Consider the following 17992-nt stretch of genomic DNA (forward strand, 5'->3'; position numbering starts at 1 on the left):
AGCGAGACTATGTTGTGTATTGTGTTCATAGTAGATAGCTAGACTATGTTGTGTATTGTGTTCATAGTGGATATATTATAGACTATGTTGTGTATTGTGTTCATAGTAGATAGCTAGACTATGTTGTGTATTGTGTTCATAGTGGATATATTATAGACTATGTAGTGTATTGTGTTCATAGTAGATATATTATAGACTATGTTGTGTATTGTGTTCATAGTAGATAGCTAGACTATGTTGTGTATTGTGTTCATAGTGGATATATTATAGACTATGTTGTGTATTGTGTTCATAGTGGATATATTATAGACTATGTTGTTTATTGTGTTCATAGTGGATATATTATAGACGATGTTGTGTATTGTGTTCATAGTGGATATATTATAGACTATGTTGTGTATTGTGTTCATAGTAGATATATTATAGACTATGTTGTGTATTGTGTTCATAGTGGATATATTATAGACTATGTTGTGTATTGTGTTCATAGTGGATATATTATAGACTATGTTGTATTGTTGCTATTTGGAGGCAGAATGTTTCAGTCGTTCTAGTCTGGTCCTGAAGCTCTCCTCTTGGACTCTCAGCTTCTCTGTGAATTCAGCCTGTAACAACACAAGAGGAAAGCCATTGATAATAGTTTGGATAACTGCTCATTATTTACCACATGGTGAATAGGAGTGCTTCACCATTTACAAAATGGTGCCCTATTCATCCAAAAGATGATTGCATGTATTTCCCCGGCTGCATGTTGGACTGTGTCCTGGAGAATGGAACAGTTCCAATCTACTTATGGAATTCACCCACAGCTTGTCCTACATTTGACCATTTCAACATGTCTACCATATAAGGTATGATGAGACCCACATGCCTGATGAAACTCCTGGGAACATATCCCCTTCAGAGGAAAAAATGAATGTTATTAAATATCGTTTAACAAGAGGGCAGCAATTTGGCCTGGCAGAGACGATCCACATGAAGGTTAAAGCCGTCACTACAATCTGGAGCCTGAGTTAGAGAACCTGCTGGAAGTGTGCAGCGTTCACTGGATCTCGCTCTCATTGTTCTGACTGGAACTGACGGATTCCATTACATCATCTGCTCAATGGCATCTTTTGATATAAGTACAAATGTAGCAGAGTGAAATATGTAATTGATCTTGAGCAGACAGAAAATAAGAGAGAATGGTTAGAAATAGCTGTAGTTGTGTGGTGGTGGATCATTCAGAATAAGGATGCTGCACACTGTTGGTGATGAGGTCTCACATTACAGCAGAGCCACTCAATAACATGGACACCAGTCAGTCAGTCAGCCTGTCTGTCAGTCAGTCAGTCAGAATGTCAGTCAGCCTGTCAGTCAGCATGTCAGTCTGTCAGTCAGTCAGTCAGCCTGTAAGTCAGTCAGTCAGCCTGTAAGTCAGTCAGCCAGCATGTCAGTCGGCCTGTCAGTCAGTCAGTCAGTCTGTCAGCCTGTCAGTCAGTCAGCCTGTCAGTCAGTCAGTCAGCCTGTCAGTCAGTCAGTCAGTCACTCAGTCAGTCAGTCAGTCAGCCTGTCAGTCAGTCAGTCAGCCTGTCAGTCAGTCAGTCAGTCACTCAGTCAGTCAGTCAGCCTGTCAGTCAGTCAGTCAGCCTGTCAGTCAGTCAGTCAGTCACTCAGTCAGTCAGTCAGTCAGCCTGTCAGTCAGTCAGTCACTCAGTCAGTCAGTCAGCATGTCAGTCTGTCAGTCAGTCAGTCAGCCTGTAAGTCAGTCAGCCAGCATGTCAGTCGGCCTGTCAGTCAGTCAGTCAGTCTGTCAGCCTGTCAGTCAGTCAGTCAGTCAGTCAGTCAGTCAGTCAGTCAGTCAGCCTGTCAGTCAACCTGTCAGTCAGTCAGTCAGCCTGTCAGTCAGTCAGTCAGCCTGTCAGTCAGTCAGTCAGCCTGTCAGCCAGTCAGTCAGTCAGTCAGCCAGTCAGCCAGTCAGTCAGTCAGTCAGTCAGTCAGCCTGTCAGCCAGTCAGTCAGTCAGTCAGTCAGTCAGCCAGTCAGCCAGTCAGTCAGTCAGTCAGTCAGTCAGTCAGTCAGTCAGTCAGCCAGTCAGTCAGTCAGTCAGCCAGTCAGCCAGTCAGTCACTCAGTCAGTCAGTCAGTCAGTCAGTCAGTCAGTCAGCCAGTCAGTCAGTCAGTCAGTCAGCCAGTCAGTCAGTCAGCCAGTCAGCCAGTCAGTCAGTCAGTCAGTCAGTCAGTCAGCCTGTCAGCCAGTCAGCCAGTCAGTCAGCCAGTCAGCCAGTCAGTCAGTCAGTCAGTCAGTCAGTCAGTCAGTCAGTCAGTCAGTCAGCCAGTCAGCCAGTCAGCCAGTCAGTCACTCAGTCAGTCAGTCAGTCAGTCAGTCAGTCAGTCAGTCAGCCTGTCAGCCAGTCAGTCAGTCAGTCAGTCAGCCAGTCAGCCAGTCAGTCAGTCAGTCAGTCAGTCAGCCTGTCAGCCAGTCAGTCAGTCAGTCAGCCAGTCAGCCAGTCAGTCAGTCAGCCAGTCAGTCAGTCAGTCAGTCAGTCAGTCAGTCAGTCAGCCTGTCAGCCAGTCAGTCAGTCAGCCAGTCAGTCAGTCAGTCAGTCAGTCAGTCAGTCAGTCAGTCAGTCAGTCAGTCAGTCAGTCAGCCAGTCAGTCAGTCAGTCAGTCAGTCAGTCAGCCAGTCAGTCAGTCAGCCTGTCAGTCAGTCAGTCAGTCAGTCAGTCAGTCAGTCAGTCAGTCAGCCCGTCAGTCAGCCCGTCAGTCAGTCAGTCAGTCAGTCAGTCAGTCAGTCAGTCAGTCAGTCAGCCTGTCAGCCAGTCAGTCAGTCAGTCAGCCAGTCAGTCAGTCAGTCAGTCAGTCAGCCAGTCAGTCAGCCTGTCAGCCAGTCAGTCAGTCAGTCAGCCAGTCAGTCAGTCAGTCAGTCAGTCAGCCAGTCAGTCAGCCTGTCAGCCAGTCAGTCAGTCAGTCAGTCAGTCAGTCACTCACTCAGTCAGTCAGTCAGTCAGCCTGTCAGCCTGTCAGTCAGTCAGTCAGTCAGTCAGTCAGTCAGTCAGTCAGTCAGCCAGTCAGTCAGCCAGTCAGTCAGTCAGTCAGTCAGTCAGTCAGTCAGTCAGTCAGTCAGTTAGTGCAGCTGTTCAGCTCTTTATCACACAGGCCTCTCTAGTGTTATTACGTCTGGCATCCTATTCCCTATTTAGGGCACTACTTTCAACCAAGGCCCACAGGACTCTGGTCAAACGTAGTGCACTACATAGGGAATAGGGAGCCATTTGGGACACATGCCTACATGTCTCTGTTGTCCTATTAAGACCTATCATAATGAAAACCACCAGTACGGTTCTATAACATGATAGCTAGTAGTATAATACAAAGCTGCGTTTCCTGTTTCACATCAAACATATTCAACTGGTGTGGAAGACATGAAAACCTCCAACAACGTCCACACGTTGTTGTTCTGCTGAAGTCAGCATGGTTATATTTGGACTGGTTATTGGAGTTCAGCTGAGAATTGACCTCCAAATGGACGGGGGTGTTTTGTTTGGAACAATGATCAAATTCAACTGTATGAAACAGCAGTAGAAAATACATGAAGATTGTTTATTTCAATAAAAACTATACAACAGCTTTAAAGGATTCAGATTCATCATGAAATCCTACCTGTAGATTTCCCAGCATCTCTGTGGTCAGGTCTCCCAGCACGTCTTTGACATCCTGAATGTTATATCCTTCAAATCCTGTATCCTTCTTCTCCTTCTCCTGCAGATCTGTTTTAACTGCTACCTCTCCATCCTCCTCCTGACTGCTCCTCTGTCCCTGGGTCAGTAGGACACCATCCTCCTCCTGGCTGCTCCTCTGTCCCTGGGTCAGTAGGACACCATCCTCCTCCTGGCTGGTCCTCTGTCCCTGGGTCAGTAGGACACCATCCTCCTCCTGGCTGGTCCTCTGTCCCTGGGTCAGTAGAACACCATCTATCAGACAGGCTGGTCCTCTGTCCCTGGGTCAGTATCAGACAGGTAGAATATTACAGTAATGGAGGTAGTCATCAGTAGCCCTCCAGTACAGTACCTCTTCACGCTGTTCAACAGGAGAAGGAGCCATGTAATGGAGGAAGACTTCAGTAGTCATGCCTTCTTCCAGCGGAGCTACAAAGTCTGCTGAGCTGATCACCTCAATGGTCCTCTGGAATACAGTTAGTCAGGAAACATAGAGGTTGTATTCTCACCCATGACTTTACAGTACAATATGTCAGATGTTTGCCTTCCCTTCTACATTTGTGAATATATTAAGAGAAGGATCATATTAAATGGTAACATACGTTGTAAAGATATCAATGGGAAATCAAACAGAGTCATTCCTAGTAGTTCCAACCTGTCAGGGATGAGTCACTATACTACAGCTCTCTGTCTGGAAATAAAGAGTCTGCACAGTTTATTATGTCACTTCCTGGAACGTTGCAGCTCCTATAAAAGGTCTCTGGTTGAACAAATCAATGTCATGAGATCTAATGTTATTATAGGCAACATGAATGCTGTGATAATGTGAGAGGAACAGAGTGAATTGTGGGGATTGCCATTTGTTTCAGCACACTACATGCAGTATAGGGCTGGTACATTCACAGTAAAGGGATTTCACTAGTTTGACTTGTCCTGATGGTGAGTTAGTCAGAGATGACAGATAAATAGTTACCCGATGGTGAGTTAGTCAGAGATGACAGAATTTGTCTCCTGATGGTGAGTTATTTAGTCAGCGATGACAGATAAATAGTCACCCGATGGTGAGTTAGTCAGAGATGACAGAATGTGTCTCCTGATGGTGAGTTAGCTAGTCAGAGATGACAGATATGTGGTCTCCTGATGGTGAGTTAGTTAATCAGAGATGACAGATAAATGGTCTCCTGATGGTGAGTTAGCTAGTCAGAGATGACAGATACGTGGTCTCCTGATGGTGAGTAAGACAGAGATGACAGATATGTGGTCTCCTGGTGGTGAGTTAGTTAATCAGAGATGACAGATATGTGGTCTCCTGATGGTGAGTTAGTTAATCAGAGATGACAGATAAATGGTCTTCTGATGGTGCGTTAGTTAATCAGAGATGACAGATAAATGGTCTTCTGATGGTGCGTTAGTTAGTCAGAGATGACAGATGAGTGGTCTTCTGATGGTGAGTTAGTTAGTCAGAGATGACAGATCAATGGTCTCCTGATGGTGCGTTAGTTAGTCAGAGATGACAGATAAATGGTCTCCACATGATGAGTTAGTTAGTTACAGATTACAGATAAATGGTATCCTAGTGGTGAGTAAGACAGAGATGACAGAATTGGTCTCTTATGGTGAGTTAGTTAATCAGAGATGACAGATAAATGGTCTCCTGATGGTGAGTTAATTATTCAGCGATGACAGATAAATGGTATCCAGATGATGAGTTAGTTAGTTACAGATTACAGATAAATGGTCTCCTGGTGGTGAGTTAGTTAATCAGAGATGACAGATAAATGGTCTCCTGATGGTGAGTTAGTTAGTCAGAGATGACAGATCAATGGTATCCAGATGATGAGTTAGTTAGTTACAGATTACAGATCAATGGTCTCCTGGTGGTGAGTAAGACAGAGATGACAGATCAATGAGTTAGTTAGACATAACAGATAACTGGTCTCCTGATGGTGCGTTAGTTAGTTAAAGATGACAGATAAACGGTCTCCTGATGGTCAGTTAGTCAGAGATGATAGATTAATGGTCTCCTGATGGTGAGTTAGTTAGTTAGTTAGTTAGTTAGTTAGTTAGAGATGACAGATTAATGGTCTCCTGGTGGTGAGTTAGTTAGTCAGAGATGACATAAATTGTCATGACTTCGGCCGAGGCTGCCTCCCCTCCTTGTTCGGGCAGGATTCGGCGTTCATCGTCACCAGAGTACTAACCACTGCCGCCCCAATCATCATCACAATTGTCTTGTCAATTACACACACCTGGTTCATATCCCCTCATTAGTCCGTGTATAAGTGTTCCCTCTGCCCCCTTGTCCTTGTGGGTGATTGTTTATTGTGAAGGTTAGTGAAGCTCGTGTATTTTGTTAGACGGGAGTATTTTCCCGTGTGCTTTGTATTTTCCAGTGCACCTGTTTTGTGCCCTGGAGTGTGTTTGATGCATTTCTGCATAAACCTGTATTTTTACGGATTAAAGCCTGTTATTCTGTGATTTACCCTCCTGCGCCTGACTCCTTCAACACCACCTCATCACATAAATGGTCTCCTGGTGGTGAGTTAGTTAGAGATGACAGATGAATGGTCTCCTGATGGTGAGTTAGTTAGAGATTACATTTAATGGTTTCCCTATGGTGAGTTAGTCAGAGATGACAGATAAATGGTCTCCTGATGGTGAATTAGTCAGAGATGACAGATAAATGGTCTCCTGATGGTGAGTTAGTCAGAGATGACAGATAAATGGTCTCCTGGTGGTGAGTTAGTTAGAGATGACAGATAAATGGTCTCCTGATGGTGAGTTAGTTAGTCAGAGATGACAGATAAATGGTCTCCTGATGGTGAGTTAGCTAGTCAGAGATGACAGATATGTGGTCTCCTGATGGTGAGTTAGTCAGAGATGACAGATAAATGGTCTCCTGGTGGTGAATTAGTCAGAGATGACAGATAAATGGTCTCCTGATGGTGAATTAGTCAGAGATGACAGATAAATGGTCTCCTGATGGTGAGTTAGTCAGAGATGACAGATAAATGGATCCTTAGGGACAATGACAGGAAAGGACTCTCTCTTTATGGTCACTGCCCTTCCAAGTTACTCACTAGCTTCCTTAAGGAAACCTCAACATACATACGGGACGCGCTGACACACGCATAGCTTCCTTAAGGAAACCTCAACATACATACGGGACGCGCTGACACACGCATAGCTTCCTTAAGGAAACCTCAACATACATACGGGACGCGCTGACACACGCATAGCTTCCTTAAGGAAACCTCAACATACATACGGGACGCGCTGACACACGCATAGCTTCCTTAAGGAAACCTCAACATACATACGGGACGCGCTGACACACGCATAGCTTCCTTAAGGAAACCTCAACATACATACGGGACGCGCTGACACACGCATAGCTTCCTTAAGGAAACCTCAACATACATACGGGACGCGCTGACACACGCATAGCTTCCTTAAGGAAACCTCAACATACATACGGGACGCGCTGACACACGCATAGCTTCCTTAAGGAAACCTCAACATACATACGGGACGCGCTGACACACGCGTACACAGCCTCACCTTCTCCCCAAGGAGTAGCTCCTCTCTGGGTTGGTGGAAGAGAAACTCATAGAGGTGGTAGTTCTGAAAGAGACTGCAGTAAACAGGTGAACCAACAGATCAGAACTTCAACATCCACTACGAGGTTCACTGCTCTGAATGGATTATCACCAGGTTAAGGAAGGACACTGTTAACGTGATATTAATAATGTAGACCCTACTAAAAAAGGCAGATAGAGAAGAGACTTGCTACCTGCACTTGAGGTAGTCAGTGATGGACATGGCCTGCTCTGCATCAAACAGTGGATCAACCTCTGGAGAAGGAGACTGGTGCGTTCCTGATATCAACTTGGCAAACTCATTCAGGTTATCACCAAATGGCATCTGCTTCTCTGGGACATTGTGGACAGATATAAAATACAGATATTAGCCACAGCCAGTCCACATTGATGTTAGCCATAAGAATCTGACTAGACGTTCATTCCTTCTCTCTCTAGCCGGAATAGTGCTATGCCAAGATCAGGACAGCGAGGAGCAAGAGATCTGGCTCGGAAAACGGACCTTAATCCAGGGGTGGGTGATGGCGCTGTATTCCTAATTATCATGTTATCCCAACTGACAAATCGAGAAGATTGAAATACTGCTAGTTTTGAATGAAAATGCCTTTTCGTCAGCATGCTAGGCTAGCTAATGCTAAAGGTCTTAATGATTATGTGAGCACACAGCCCCTAATGAAGGTCTTAATGATTATGTGAGCACACAGCCCCTAATGAAGGTCCTAATGATTATGTGAGCACACAGCCCCAAATGAAGGTCTTAATAATTATCTGAACACAGCCCCTAATGAAGGTCTTAATGATTATGTGAGCACACAGCCCCTAATGAAGGTCCTAATGATTATGTGAGCACACAGCCCCAAATGAAGGTCTTAATAATTATCTGAACACAGCCCCTAATGAAGGTCTTAATGATTAGGTGGTGAACACACAGCCCCTAATGAAGGTCTTAATGATTAGGTGGTGAACACACAGCCCCTAATGAAGGTCTTAATGATTATGTGGTGAACACACAGCCCCTAATGAAGGTCTTAATGATTAGGTGGTGAACACACAGCCCCTAATGAAGGTCTTAATGATTATGTGAACACAGCCACTAATGAAGGTCTTAATAATTATGTGAACACACAGCCCCCAATGAAGGTCTTAATGATTATGTGAACACACAGCCCCTAATGAAGGTCTTAATGATTATGTGAACACACAGCCCCCAATGAAGGTCTTAATGATTATGTGAGCACACAGCCCCTAATGAAGGTCCTAATGATTATATGAGCACACAGCCCCAAATGAAGGTCTTAATGATTAGGTGGTGAACACACAGCCCCTAATAAAGGTCTTAATGATTATGTGAACACACAGCCCCTAATGAAGGTCTTAATGATTATGTGAACACACAGCCACTAATGAAGGTCTTAATGATTATGTGAACACAGCCCCTAATGAAGGACTTAATGATTATGTGAACACACAGCCCCTAATGAAGGTCTTAATTATTATGTGAACACACAGCCCCTAATGAAGGTTTTAATGATTATGTGAACACACAGCCACTAATGAAGGTCTTAATGATTATGTGAACACAGCCCCTAATGAAGGTCTTAATGATTAGATGAGCACACAGCCCCTAATGAAGGTCTTAATGATTAGGTGGTGAACACACAGCCCCTAATGAAGGTCTTAATGATTAGGTGGTGAACACACAGCCCCTAATGAAGGTCTTAATGATTAGGTGAGCACACAGCCCCTAATGAAGGTCCTAATGATTATATGAGCACACAGCCCCTAATGAAGGTCTTCATGATTAGGTGGTGAACACACAGCCCCTAATAAAGTTCTTAATGATTAGATGAGCACACAGTCCCTAATGAAGGTCTTAATGATTAGGTGGTGAACACACAGCCCCTAATGAAGGTCTTAATGATTAGGTGGTGAACACACAGCCCCTAATGAAGGTCTTAATGATTAGGTGGTGAACACACAGCCCCTAATGAAGGTCTTAATGATTATGTGAACACAGCCCCTAATGAAGGTCTTAATGATTAGGTGAACACACAGCCCCTAATGAAGGTCTTAATGATTATGTGAACACACAGCCCCTAATGAAGGTCTTAATGATTATGTGAACACACAGCCCCTAATGAAGGTCTTAATGATTATGTGAACATACAGCCCCTAATGAAGGTCTTAATGATTATGTGAACACACAGCCCCTAATGAAGGTCTTAATGATTAGGTGGTGAACACACAGCCCCTAATGAAGGTCTTAATGATTAGGTGGTGAACACACAGCCCCTAATGAAGGTCTTAATGATTAGGTGGTGAACACACAGCCCCTAATGAAGGTCTTAATGATTATGTGAACACACAGCCCCTAATGAAGGTCTTAATAATTATGTGAACACACAGCCCCCAATGAAGGTCTTAATGATTATGTGAGCACACAGCCCCTAATGAAGGTCTTAATGATTATGTGAGCACACAGCCCCTAATGAAGGTCCTAATGATTATATGAGCACACAGCCCCAAATGAAGGTCTTAATGATTAGGTGGTGAACACACAGCCCCTAATAAAGGTCTTAATGATTATGTGAACACAGCCCCTAATGAAGGACTGAATGATTAGGTGAACACACAGCCCCTAATGAAGGTCTTAATGATTATGTGAACACACAGCCCCTAATGAAGGTTTTAATGATTATGTGAACACACAGCCACTAATGAAGGTCTTAATGATTATGTGAACACAGCCCCTAATGAAGGTCTTAATGATTAGATGAGCACACAGCCCCTAATGAAGGTCTTAATGATTGGGTGGTGAACACACAGCCCCTAATGAAGGTCTTAATGATTAGGTGAGCACACAGCCCCTAATGAAGGTCCTAATGATTATATGAGCACACAGCCCCAAATGAATGTCTTAATGATTAGGTGGTGAACACACAGCCCCTAATAAAGTTCTTAATGATTAGATGAGCACACAGTCCCTAATGAAGGTCTTAATGATTAGGTGGTGAACACACAGCCCCTAATGAAGGTCTTAATGATTAGGTGGTGAACACACAGCCCCTAATGAAGGTCTTAATGATTAGGTGGTGAACACACAGCCCCTAATGAAGGTCTTAATGATTATGTGAACACAGCCCCTAATGAAGGTCTTAATGATTAGGTGAACACACAGCCCCTAATGAAGGTCTTAATGATTATGTGAACACACAGCCCCTAATGAAGGTCTTAATGATTATGTGAACACACAGCCCCTAATGAAGGTCTTAATGATTATGTGAACATACAGCCCCTAATGAAGGTCTTACATTTACATTTTAGTCATTTAGCAGACGCTCTTAACCAGAGCGACTTACAGGAGCAATTAGGGTCAAGTGCCTTGCTCAAGGGCACATTAACGTCATTTAGCAGACGCTCTTAGCTAGAGCGACTCACAAATTGGTACGTTCACCCTATAGCCAGTGGGATAACCACTTTACAATTTGGGGGGTTAGAAGGATTACTTTATCCTATCCCAGGTATTCCTTAAAGAGGTGGGGTTTCAAATGTCTCCGGAAGGTGGTGAGTGACTCCGCTGTCCTGGCGTCGTGAGGGGAGCTTGTTCCACCATTGGGGTGCCAGAGCAGCGAACAGTTTTGACTGGGCTGAGGGGGGAGCTATGCTTCCGCAGAGGAAGGGAGCCAGCAGGCCAGAGGTGGATGAACGCAATGCCCTCGTTTGGGTGTAGGGACTGATCAGAGCCTGAAGGTACAGAGGTGCCGTTCCCCTCACTGCTCCATAGGCAAGCACCATGGTCTTGTAGCGGATGCGAGCTTCAACTGGAAGCCAGTGGAGTGTGCGGAGGAGGGGGGTGACGTGAGAGAACTTGGGAAGGTTGAACACCAGACGGGCTGCGGCATTCTGGATGAGTTGTAGGGGTTTAATGGCACAGGCAGGGGAGGCCAGCCAACAGCGAGTTGCAGTAGTCCAGACGGGAGATGACAAGTGCCTGGATTAGGACCTGTGCCGCTTCTTGTGTAAGGCAGGGTCGTACTCTCCGAATGTTGTAGAGCATGAACCTGCAGGAGCGGGTCACCGCCTTGATGTTGGCGGAGAACGACAGGGTGTTGTCCAGGGTCACGCCTAGGCTCTTCGCACTCTGGGAGGAGGACACAGCGGAGTTGTCAACCGTGATGGCGAGATCATGGAACGGGCAGTCCTTCCCCGGGAGGAAGAGCAGCTCCGTCTTGCCAGGGTTCAGCTTGAGGTGGTGATCCGTCATCCATACTGATATGTCTGCCAGACATGCAGAGATGCGATTCGCCACCTGGTTATCAGAAGGGGGAAAGGAGAAGATTAGTTGTGTATCGTCAGCGTAGCAATGATATGAAAGGCCATTTGAGGATATGACAGAGCCAAGTGACTTGGTGTATAGGGAGAAAAGGAGAGGGCCTAGAACTGAGCCCTGGGGGACACCAGTGGTGAGAGCGCGTGGTGCGGAGACAGCTTCTCGCCACGCCACTTGGTAGGGAGCGACCGGTCAGGTAGGACGCAATCCAGGAGTGAGCCGCGCCGGAGATGCCCAGCTCGGAGAGGGTGGAGAGGAGGATCTGATGGTTCACAGTATCAAAGGCAGCAGACAGGTCTAGAAGGACAAGAGCAGAGGAGAGAGAGTTAGCTTTAGCAGTGCGGAGAGTCTCCGTGACACAGAGAAGAGCAGTCTCAGTTGAATGACCAGTCCTGAAACCTGATTGGTTTGGATCAAGAAGGTCATTCTGAGAGAGATAGCAAGAGAGTTGGCTAAAGACGGCACGCTCAATAGTTTTGGAAAGAAAAGAAAGAAGGGATACTGGTCTGTAGTTGTTGACATCAGTGGGATCGAGTGTTGGTTTTTTGAGAAGGGGAGCAACTCTCGCTCTCTTGAAGACGGAAGGGACATGACCAGCGGTCAAGGATGAGTTGATCAGCGAGGTGAGGTAGGGGAGAAGGTCACCGGAGATGGTCTGGAGAAGAGAGGAGGGGATGGGGTCAAGCGGGCAGGTTGTTGGGCGGCCTGCAGTCACAAGTCGCAGGATTTTATCTGGAGAGAGAGGGGAGAAAGAAGTCAGAGCATAGGGTAGGGCAGTGTGAGCAGGACCAACAGTGTCATTAGACTTAACAAACGAGGATCGGATGTCGTCAACCTTCTTTTCAAAGTGGTTGACGAAGTCATCCACAGAGAGAGGAGGAGGGGGGAGGAGGATTCAGGAGGGAGGAAAATGTGGCAAAGAGCTTCCTAGGGTTAGAGGCAGATGCTTGGAATTTAGAGTGGTAGAAGGTGGCCTTAGCAGCAGAAACAGATGAAGAAAATGTAGAGAGGAGGGAGTGAAAAGAAGCCAGGTCGGCAGGGAGTTTAGTTTTCTTCCATTTCCGCTCCGCTGCCCGGAGCTCTGTTCTGTGAGCTCGCAATGAGTCATCAAGCCACGGAGCTGGAGGGGAGGGCCGAGCCGGCCGGGAGGATAGGGGACACAGAGAGTCAAAGGATGCAGAAAGGGAGGAGAGGAGGGTTGAGGAGGCAGAATCAGGAGATTGGAGGGAGAAGGATTGAGCAGAGGGAAGAGATGATAGGATGGAAGAGGAGAGAGTAGTGGGAGAGAGAGAGCGAAGGTTGCGGCGGCGCATTACCATCTGTGTAGGGGCAGAGTGAGTAGTGTGGGAGGAGAGCGAGAGAGAAAAGGAAACAAAGTAGTGGTCAGAGACTTGGAGGGGAGTTGCAGTGAGATTAGTAGAGGAGCAGCATCTAGTGAAGATGAGGTCAAGCGTATTGCCTGCCTTGTGAGTAGGGGGACGGTGAGAGGGTGAGGTCAAAAGAGGAGAGGAGTGGAAAGAAGGAGGCAGAGAGAAATGAGTCAAATGTGGACATAGGGAGGTTGAAATCCCCCAAAACTGTGAGGGGTGAGCCATCCTCAGGGAAGGAACTTATCAAGGCGTCAAGCTCATTGATGAACTCTCCAAGGGAACCTGGAGGGCGATAGATGACAAGGATATTAAGCTTAAATGGGCTAGTGACTGTGACAGCATGGAATTCAAATGAGGAGATAGACAGATGGGTTAGGGGAAAAATTGAGAATGTCCACTTGGGAGAGATGAGGATTCCTGTACCACCACCCCTCTGACCAGATGCTCTCGGGGTATGTGAGAACACATGGTCAGACGAGGAGAGAGCAGTAGGAGTAGCAGTGTTTTCAGTGGTGATCCATGTTTCCGTCAGCGCCAGGAAGTCGAGGGACTGGAGGTTGGCATAGGCTGGGATGAAGTCAGCTTTGTTGGCAGCAGAACGGCAGTTCCAGAGGCTGCCTGCGACCTGGAACTCCACGTGGGTGGTGCGTGCAGGGACCACCAGGTTAGAGAGGCAGCAGCCACGCGGTGTGGTGCGTTTGTGTAGCCTGTGCACACAGCCCCTAATGAAGGTCTTAATGATTAGGTGGTGAACACACAGCCCCTAATGAAGGTCTTAATGATTAGGTGGTGAACACACAGCCCCTAATGAAGGTCTTAATGATTAGGTGGTGAACACACAGCCCCAAATGAAGGTCTTAATGATTATGTGAACACACAGCCCCTAATGAAGGTCTTAATACTTATGTGAACACACAGCCCCCAATGAAGGTCTTAATGATTATGTGAGCACACAGCCCCTTAATGAAGGTCCTAATGATTATATGAGCACACAGCCCCAAATGAAGGTCTTAATGATTAGGTGGTGAACACACAGCCCCTAATAAAGGTCTTAATGATTATGTGAACACACAGCCCCTAATGAAGGTATTAATGATTATGTGAACACACAGCCACTAATGAAGGTCTTAATGATTATGTGAACACAGCCCCTAATGAAGGACTTAATGATTAGGTGAACACACAGCCCCTAATGAAGGTCTTAATGATTATGTGAACACACAGCCCCTAATGAAGGTTTTAATGATTATGTGAACACACAGCCACTAATGAAGGTCTTAATGATTATGTGAACACAGCCCCTAATGAAGGTCTTAATGATTAGATGAGCACACAGCCCCTAATGAAGGTCTTAATGATTAGGTGGTGAACACACAGCCCCTAATGAAGGTCTTAATGATTAGGTGAGCACACAGCCCCTAATGAAGGTCCTAATGATTATATGAGCACACAGCCCCAAATGAAGGTCTTAATGATTAGGTGGTGAACACACAGCCCCTAATAAAGGTCTTAATGATTAGATGAGCACACAGCCCCTAATGAAGGTCTTAATGATTAGGTGGTGAACACACAGCCCCTAATGAAGGTCTTAATGATTAGGTGGTGAACACACAGCCCCTAATGAAGGTCTTAATGATTATGTGAACACAGCCCCTAATGAAGGTCTTAATGATTAGGTGAACACACAGCCCCTAATGAAGGTCTTAATGATTATGTGAACACACAGCCCCTAATGAAGGTCTTATTGATTATGTGAACACACAGCCCCTAATGAAGGTCTTAATGATTATGTGAACATACAGCCCCTAATGAAGGTCTTAATGATTATGTGAACACACAGACCCTAATGAAGGTCTTAATGATTATGTGAACACACAGCCCCTAATGAAGGTCTTAATGATTATGTGTACACACAACCCCTAATGAAGGTTTTAATGATTATGTGAACACATAGCCCCTAATTAAGATCTTAATGATTATGTGAACACACAGCCCCTAATGAAGGTCTTAATGATTATGTGAACACACAGCCCCTAATGAAGGTCTTAATGATTATGTGAACACACAGACCCTAATGAAGGTCTTAATGATTATGTGAACACACAGCCCCTAATGAAGGTCTTAATGATTATGTGAACACACAGCCCCTAATGAAGGTCTTAATGATTATGTGAACACACAGCCCCTAATGAAGGTCTTAATGATTATGTGAACACACAGCCCCTAATGAAGGTCTTAATGATTATGTGAACACACAGCCCCTAATAAAGGTCTTAATGATTATGTGAACACACAGCCCCTAAAAAAGGGCAAAATGAGCAGAATTTTACGAACTTAGTTATAAAATTGCTCAATCTTCTCTCTGTGACTCTGCCCCATGGCAAAATGTGTAGAATTTCAGCAAAATTGCTTTAAAACCACAACATTTTCTCTACACCCCATAGCAAATTGTGTAGCATTGGAGGAAATTAATTATAAAACGTCTATATTTTTCTCTCCGCTGTCAAGAGGGGGGCCGCTAAAGAATGTTCTCGCAAGATGGGGTGGGACCCCAACAGCATTTTACTTAGGGCATAATTAAGCGCTGCTCTGCCTTCTTAACAACACTGTTAAGGGAAACACTGTCTGTGTATACCGTAGCCCAAGTAAGGCGGGAGAGGTTTGGGAAACACTGTCTGTGTATACCGTAGCCCAAGTAAGGCGGGAGAGGTTTGGGAAACACTGTCTGTGTATACCGTAGCCCAAGTAAGGCGGGAGAGGTTTGGGAAACACTGTCTGTGTATACTGTAGCCCAAGTAAGGCGGGAGAGGTTTGGGAAACACTGTCTGTGTATACTGTAGCCCAAGTAAGGCGGGAGAGGTTTGGGAAACACTGTCTGTGTATACCGTAGCCTAAGTAAGGCCGGAGAGGTTTGGGAAACACTGTCTGTGTATACCGTAGCCCAAGTACAATAACTGCAGGCTACTTACGAGTTATTAACTGTAGGTCTGTGGGGTGGCTGTTCTGTCTGTCGCCTATAAATCCTATGACTTACCCCTGATATTGTCTAGTACCAGTTGCTGTAGAGCCATGATGAATGAGATCTGTTGACAGGTGTAGTTCATCTGCCTGGCCCACCAGAATCCACAGACAAAGTAGCCCAACAGGGACGCCTCCTTTAGACATGTCAGGCAGTTCTTCAAACCAAGTATCTCTTCAAACTGTCTGTTGTAAAAACAAAAATCAACAAGGTACGCATACATGAAACACTTCCAAATAAACTGGCTATTAGGCCTATATATCCTTGTTACTTACAATTGCACTTGTTCCACTGTCAAATCTAACAGCGTGTTGATTTGTTCATGGGAAATACATTTCCATTGAGGGTTGGCTTTTTCAGCGTAATTTTCCTGGATTCATTGGATTCAGAATACAAGTGAGTTTTGGTTAGCTAGCCAAAACTAGGTTAGCTCTAGCTATGATAACAGTTTGTCAAATAATCAAAATAACCAGACAAATGATGTAGTAAATATTTCAAATAATATAAACTATTGATAGGGGTTTTAAACATATCCTCTTACTTTGGACGCAACGTCATTTCTGTCGTTTGCATTTTTATCCGCCGATTTGTTAGTTTGTTTGGCTTTTGCAGACATGTTGTAGCCACCTGCGTTACCACAGCGACATGTACACAGCGGGCGGGCAGTGAGCTTCCTGCTTCTCGAGATGGTTACCACGGCGACATGTACACAGCGGGCGGGCCGTGAACTTCCTACTTGTCTGTCCGTCAAGATGGTTACCACGGCGACATGTACATACATATAAAAGCATATACATTGATAAAATCTTATCCTTAGATCTGTGTGGTCAACTTGGGCCCCGTGTAGCTCAGTTGGTAGAGCATGGCGTTTGCAACGCCAGGGTTGTGGGTTCAATTCCCACCTGGGGCCAGTATGAAAAAAAAATAAAAAATAAAAAATTGTATGCACTCACTAACTGTAAGTAGCTCTGGATAAGAGCGTCTGCTAAAATGTAAATGTAACCACTGTTGACTTGGGCCGGAGCGCCATACCGGCACTTCTAATTTTGGGGGGAATTTGCATTCCGTCTCTATAAAACAAAGTCAAAGAAAGTACAGTATGAAGATCGGCAGAAGCTGCTTCTCCAATAGAAAACCCCGATCGCGACGTCATGGCGACGTTGGCTGTTTAAACTCACCGGGTAGAAACACGTCATCAGGTCTAACGGTAGTGTCGCGCCGAACTGCGCATGTGCAGGCCGTCAATATCAAAGGCATTCGTTAGATATAAAGTTGTTTTTTGCGAAAATGAAAACGTGTAATTTTTCTCACTTTCACGAGGTTGGAGTAATAACAATAAGACACTAGCTTAAATCTAGGTTGTGCTTTTAGATTTTGAGAAAAATGACATAGGAATGAAGGCGGGATCTGCATTGAATTGCAATGAAGAGTGGTCATTCATTTCCTGATTCCACTTTGTCCAAATGTATTGGCTGCTAGTCTGTGGATTTCTGCGTGACTGTAGACTGTTCGAGATTGCGCAGATTGAAAATGCGCCAGTTTGAATGCGCATGATGCACTGTTCCAAATTGTCCAATTTAGGGGTTTAAGGTCATGAAAAGTCATGGAAATTAGTTTCATAATTTTTGTTAATGTAATTCATGAAGGCACACTTAAATATGATCAATCACTTAGAAATCGACATAACAGGAATGATCGGAATGACCCTACAGTGCAAGTCTGTGTATGCTGGGTGTGCGACAGTGCGAGTGGGCCGTTGCCCGAGGAGAGAGAGCGGGACATTTCAGCAGCAGGTATAACATAATGACAGACAGACTAACTAGATGGATATAGAGCGGGACATTATAGCAGCAGGTATAACATAATGACAGACAGACAGACTAACTAGATGGATATAGAGCGGGACATTTCAGCAGCAGGTATAACATAATGACAGACAGACTAACTAGATGGATATAGAGCGGGACATTATAGCAGC

General features: G+C 45.1%; 1 protein-coding gene across 5 annotated transcripts; it reads right to left on the minus strand.

The window, feature by feature from the left end:
- Positions 1–432: 432 nt before the first annotated feature.
- LOC121563787 (ciliary-associated calcium-binding coiled-coil protein 1-like) lies at positions 433–16688 on the minus strand. 5 transcript variants are annotated; one of them, XM_045218391.1, is made up of 8 exons: positions 16556–16688; positions 16290–16384; positions 16030–16199; positions 7490–7628; positions 7258–7330; positions 4049–4162; positions 3641–3841; positions 433–605 (listed from the first exon to the last, which is right to left on the minus strand). In XM_045218391.1, the coding sequence occupies exons 1-8, from the start codon at positions 16628–16630 to the stop codon at positions 522–524; spliced, it is 951 nt and encodes a 316-aa protein (XP_045074326.1). In that variant the 5' UTR covers positions 16631–16688; the 3' UTR covers positions 433–521. The 5 variants fall into 5 exon arrangements, with proteins under 5 accessions (XP_045074326.1, XP_045074325.1, XP_045074328.1 ...); XM_045218390.1 differs by having other exon boundaries at positions 3641–3931; XM_045218393.1 differs by lacking the exon at positions 4049–4162.
- Positions 16689–17992: the final 1304 nt, after the last annotated feature.

This window comes from Coregonus clupeaformis, unplaced genomic scaffold (assembly GCF_020615455.1).
Source record: "Coregonus clupeaformis isolate EN_2021a unplaced genomic scaffold, ASM2061545v1 scaf1541, whole genome shotgun sequence".
Classification (NCBI taxonomy): Eukaryota; Metazoa; Chordata; class Actinopteri; order Salmoniformes; family Salmonidae; genus Coregonus; species Coregonus clupeaformis.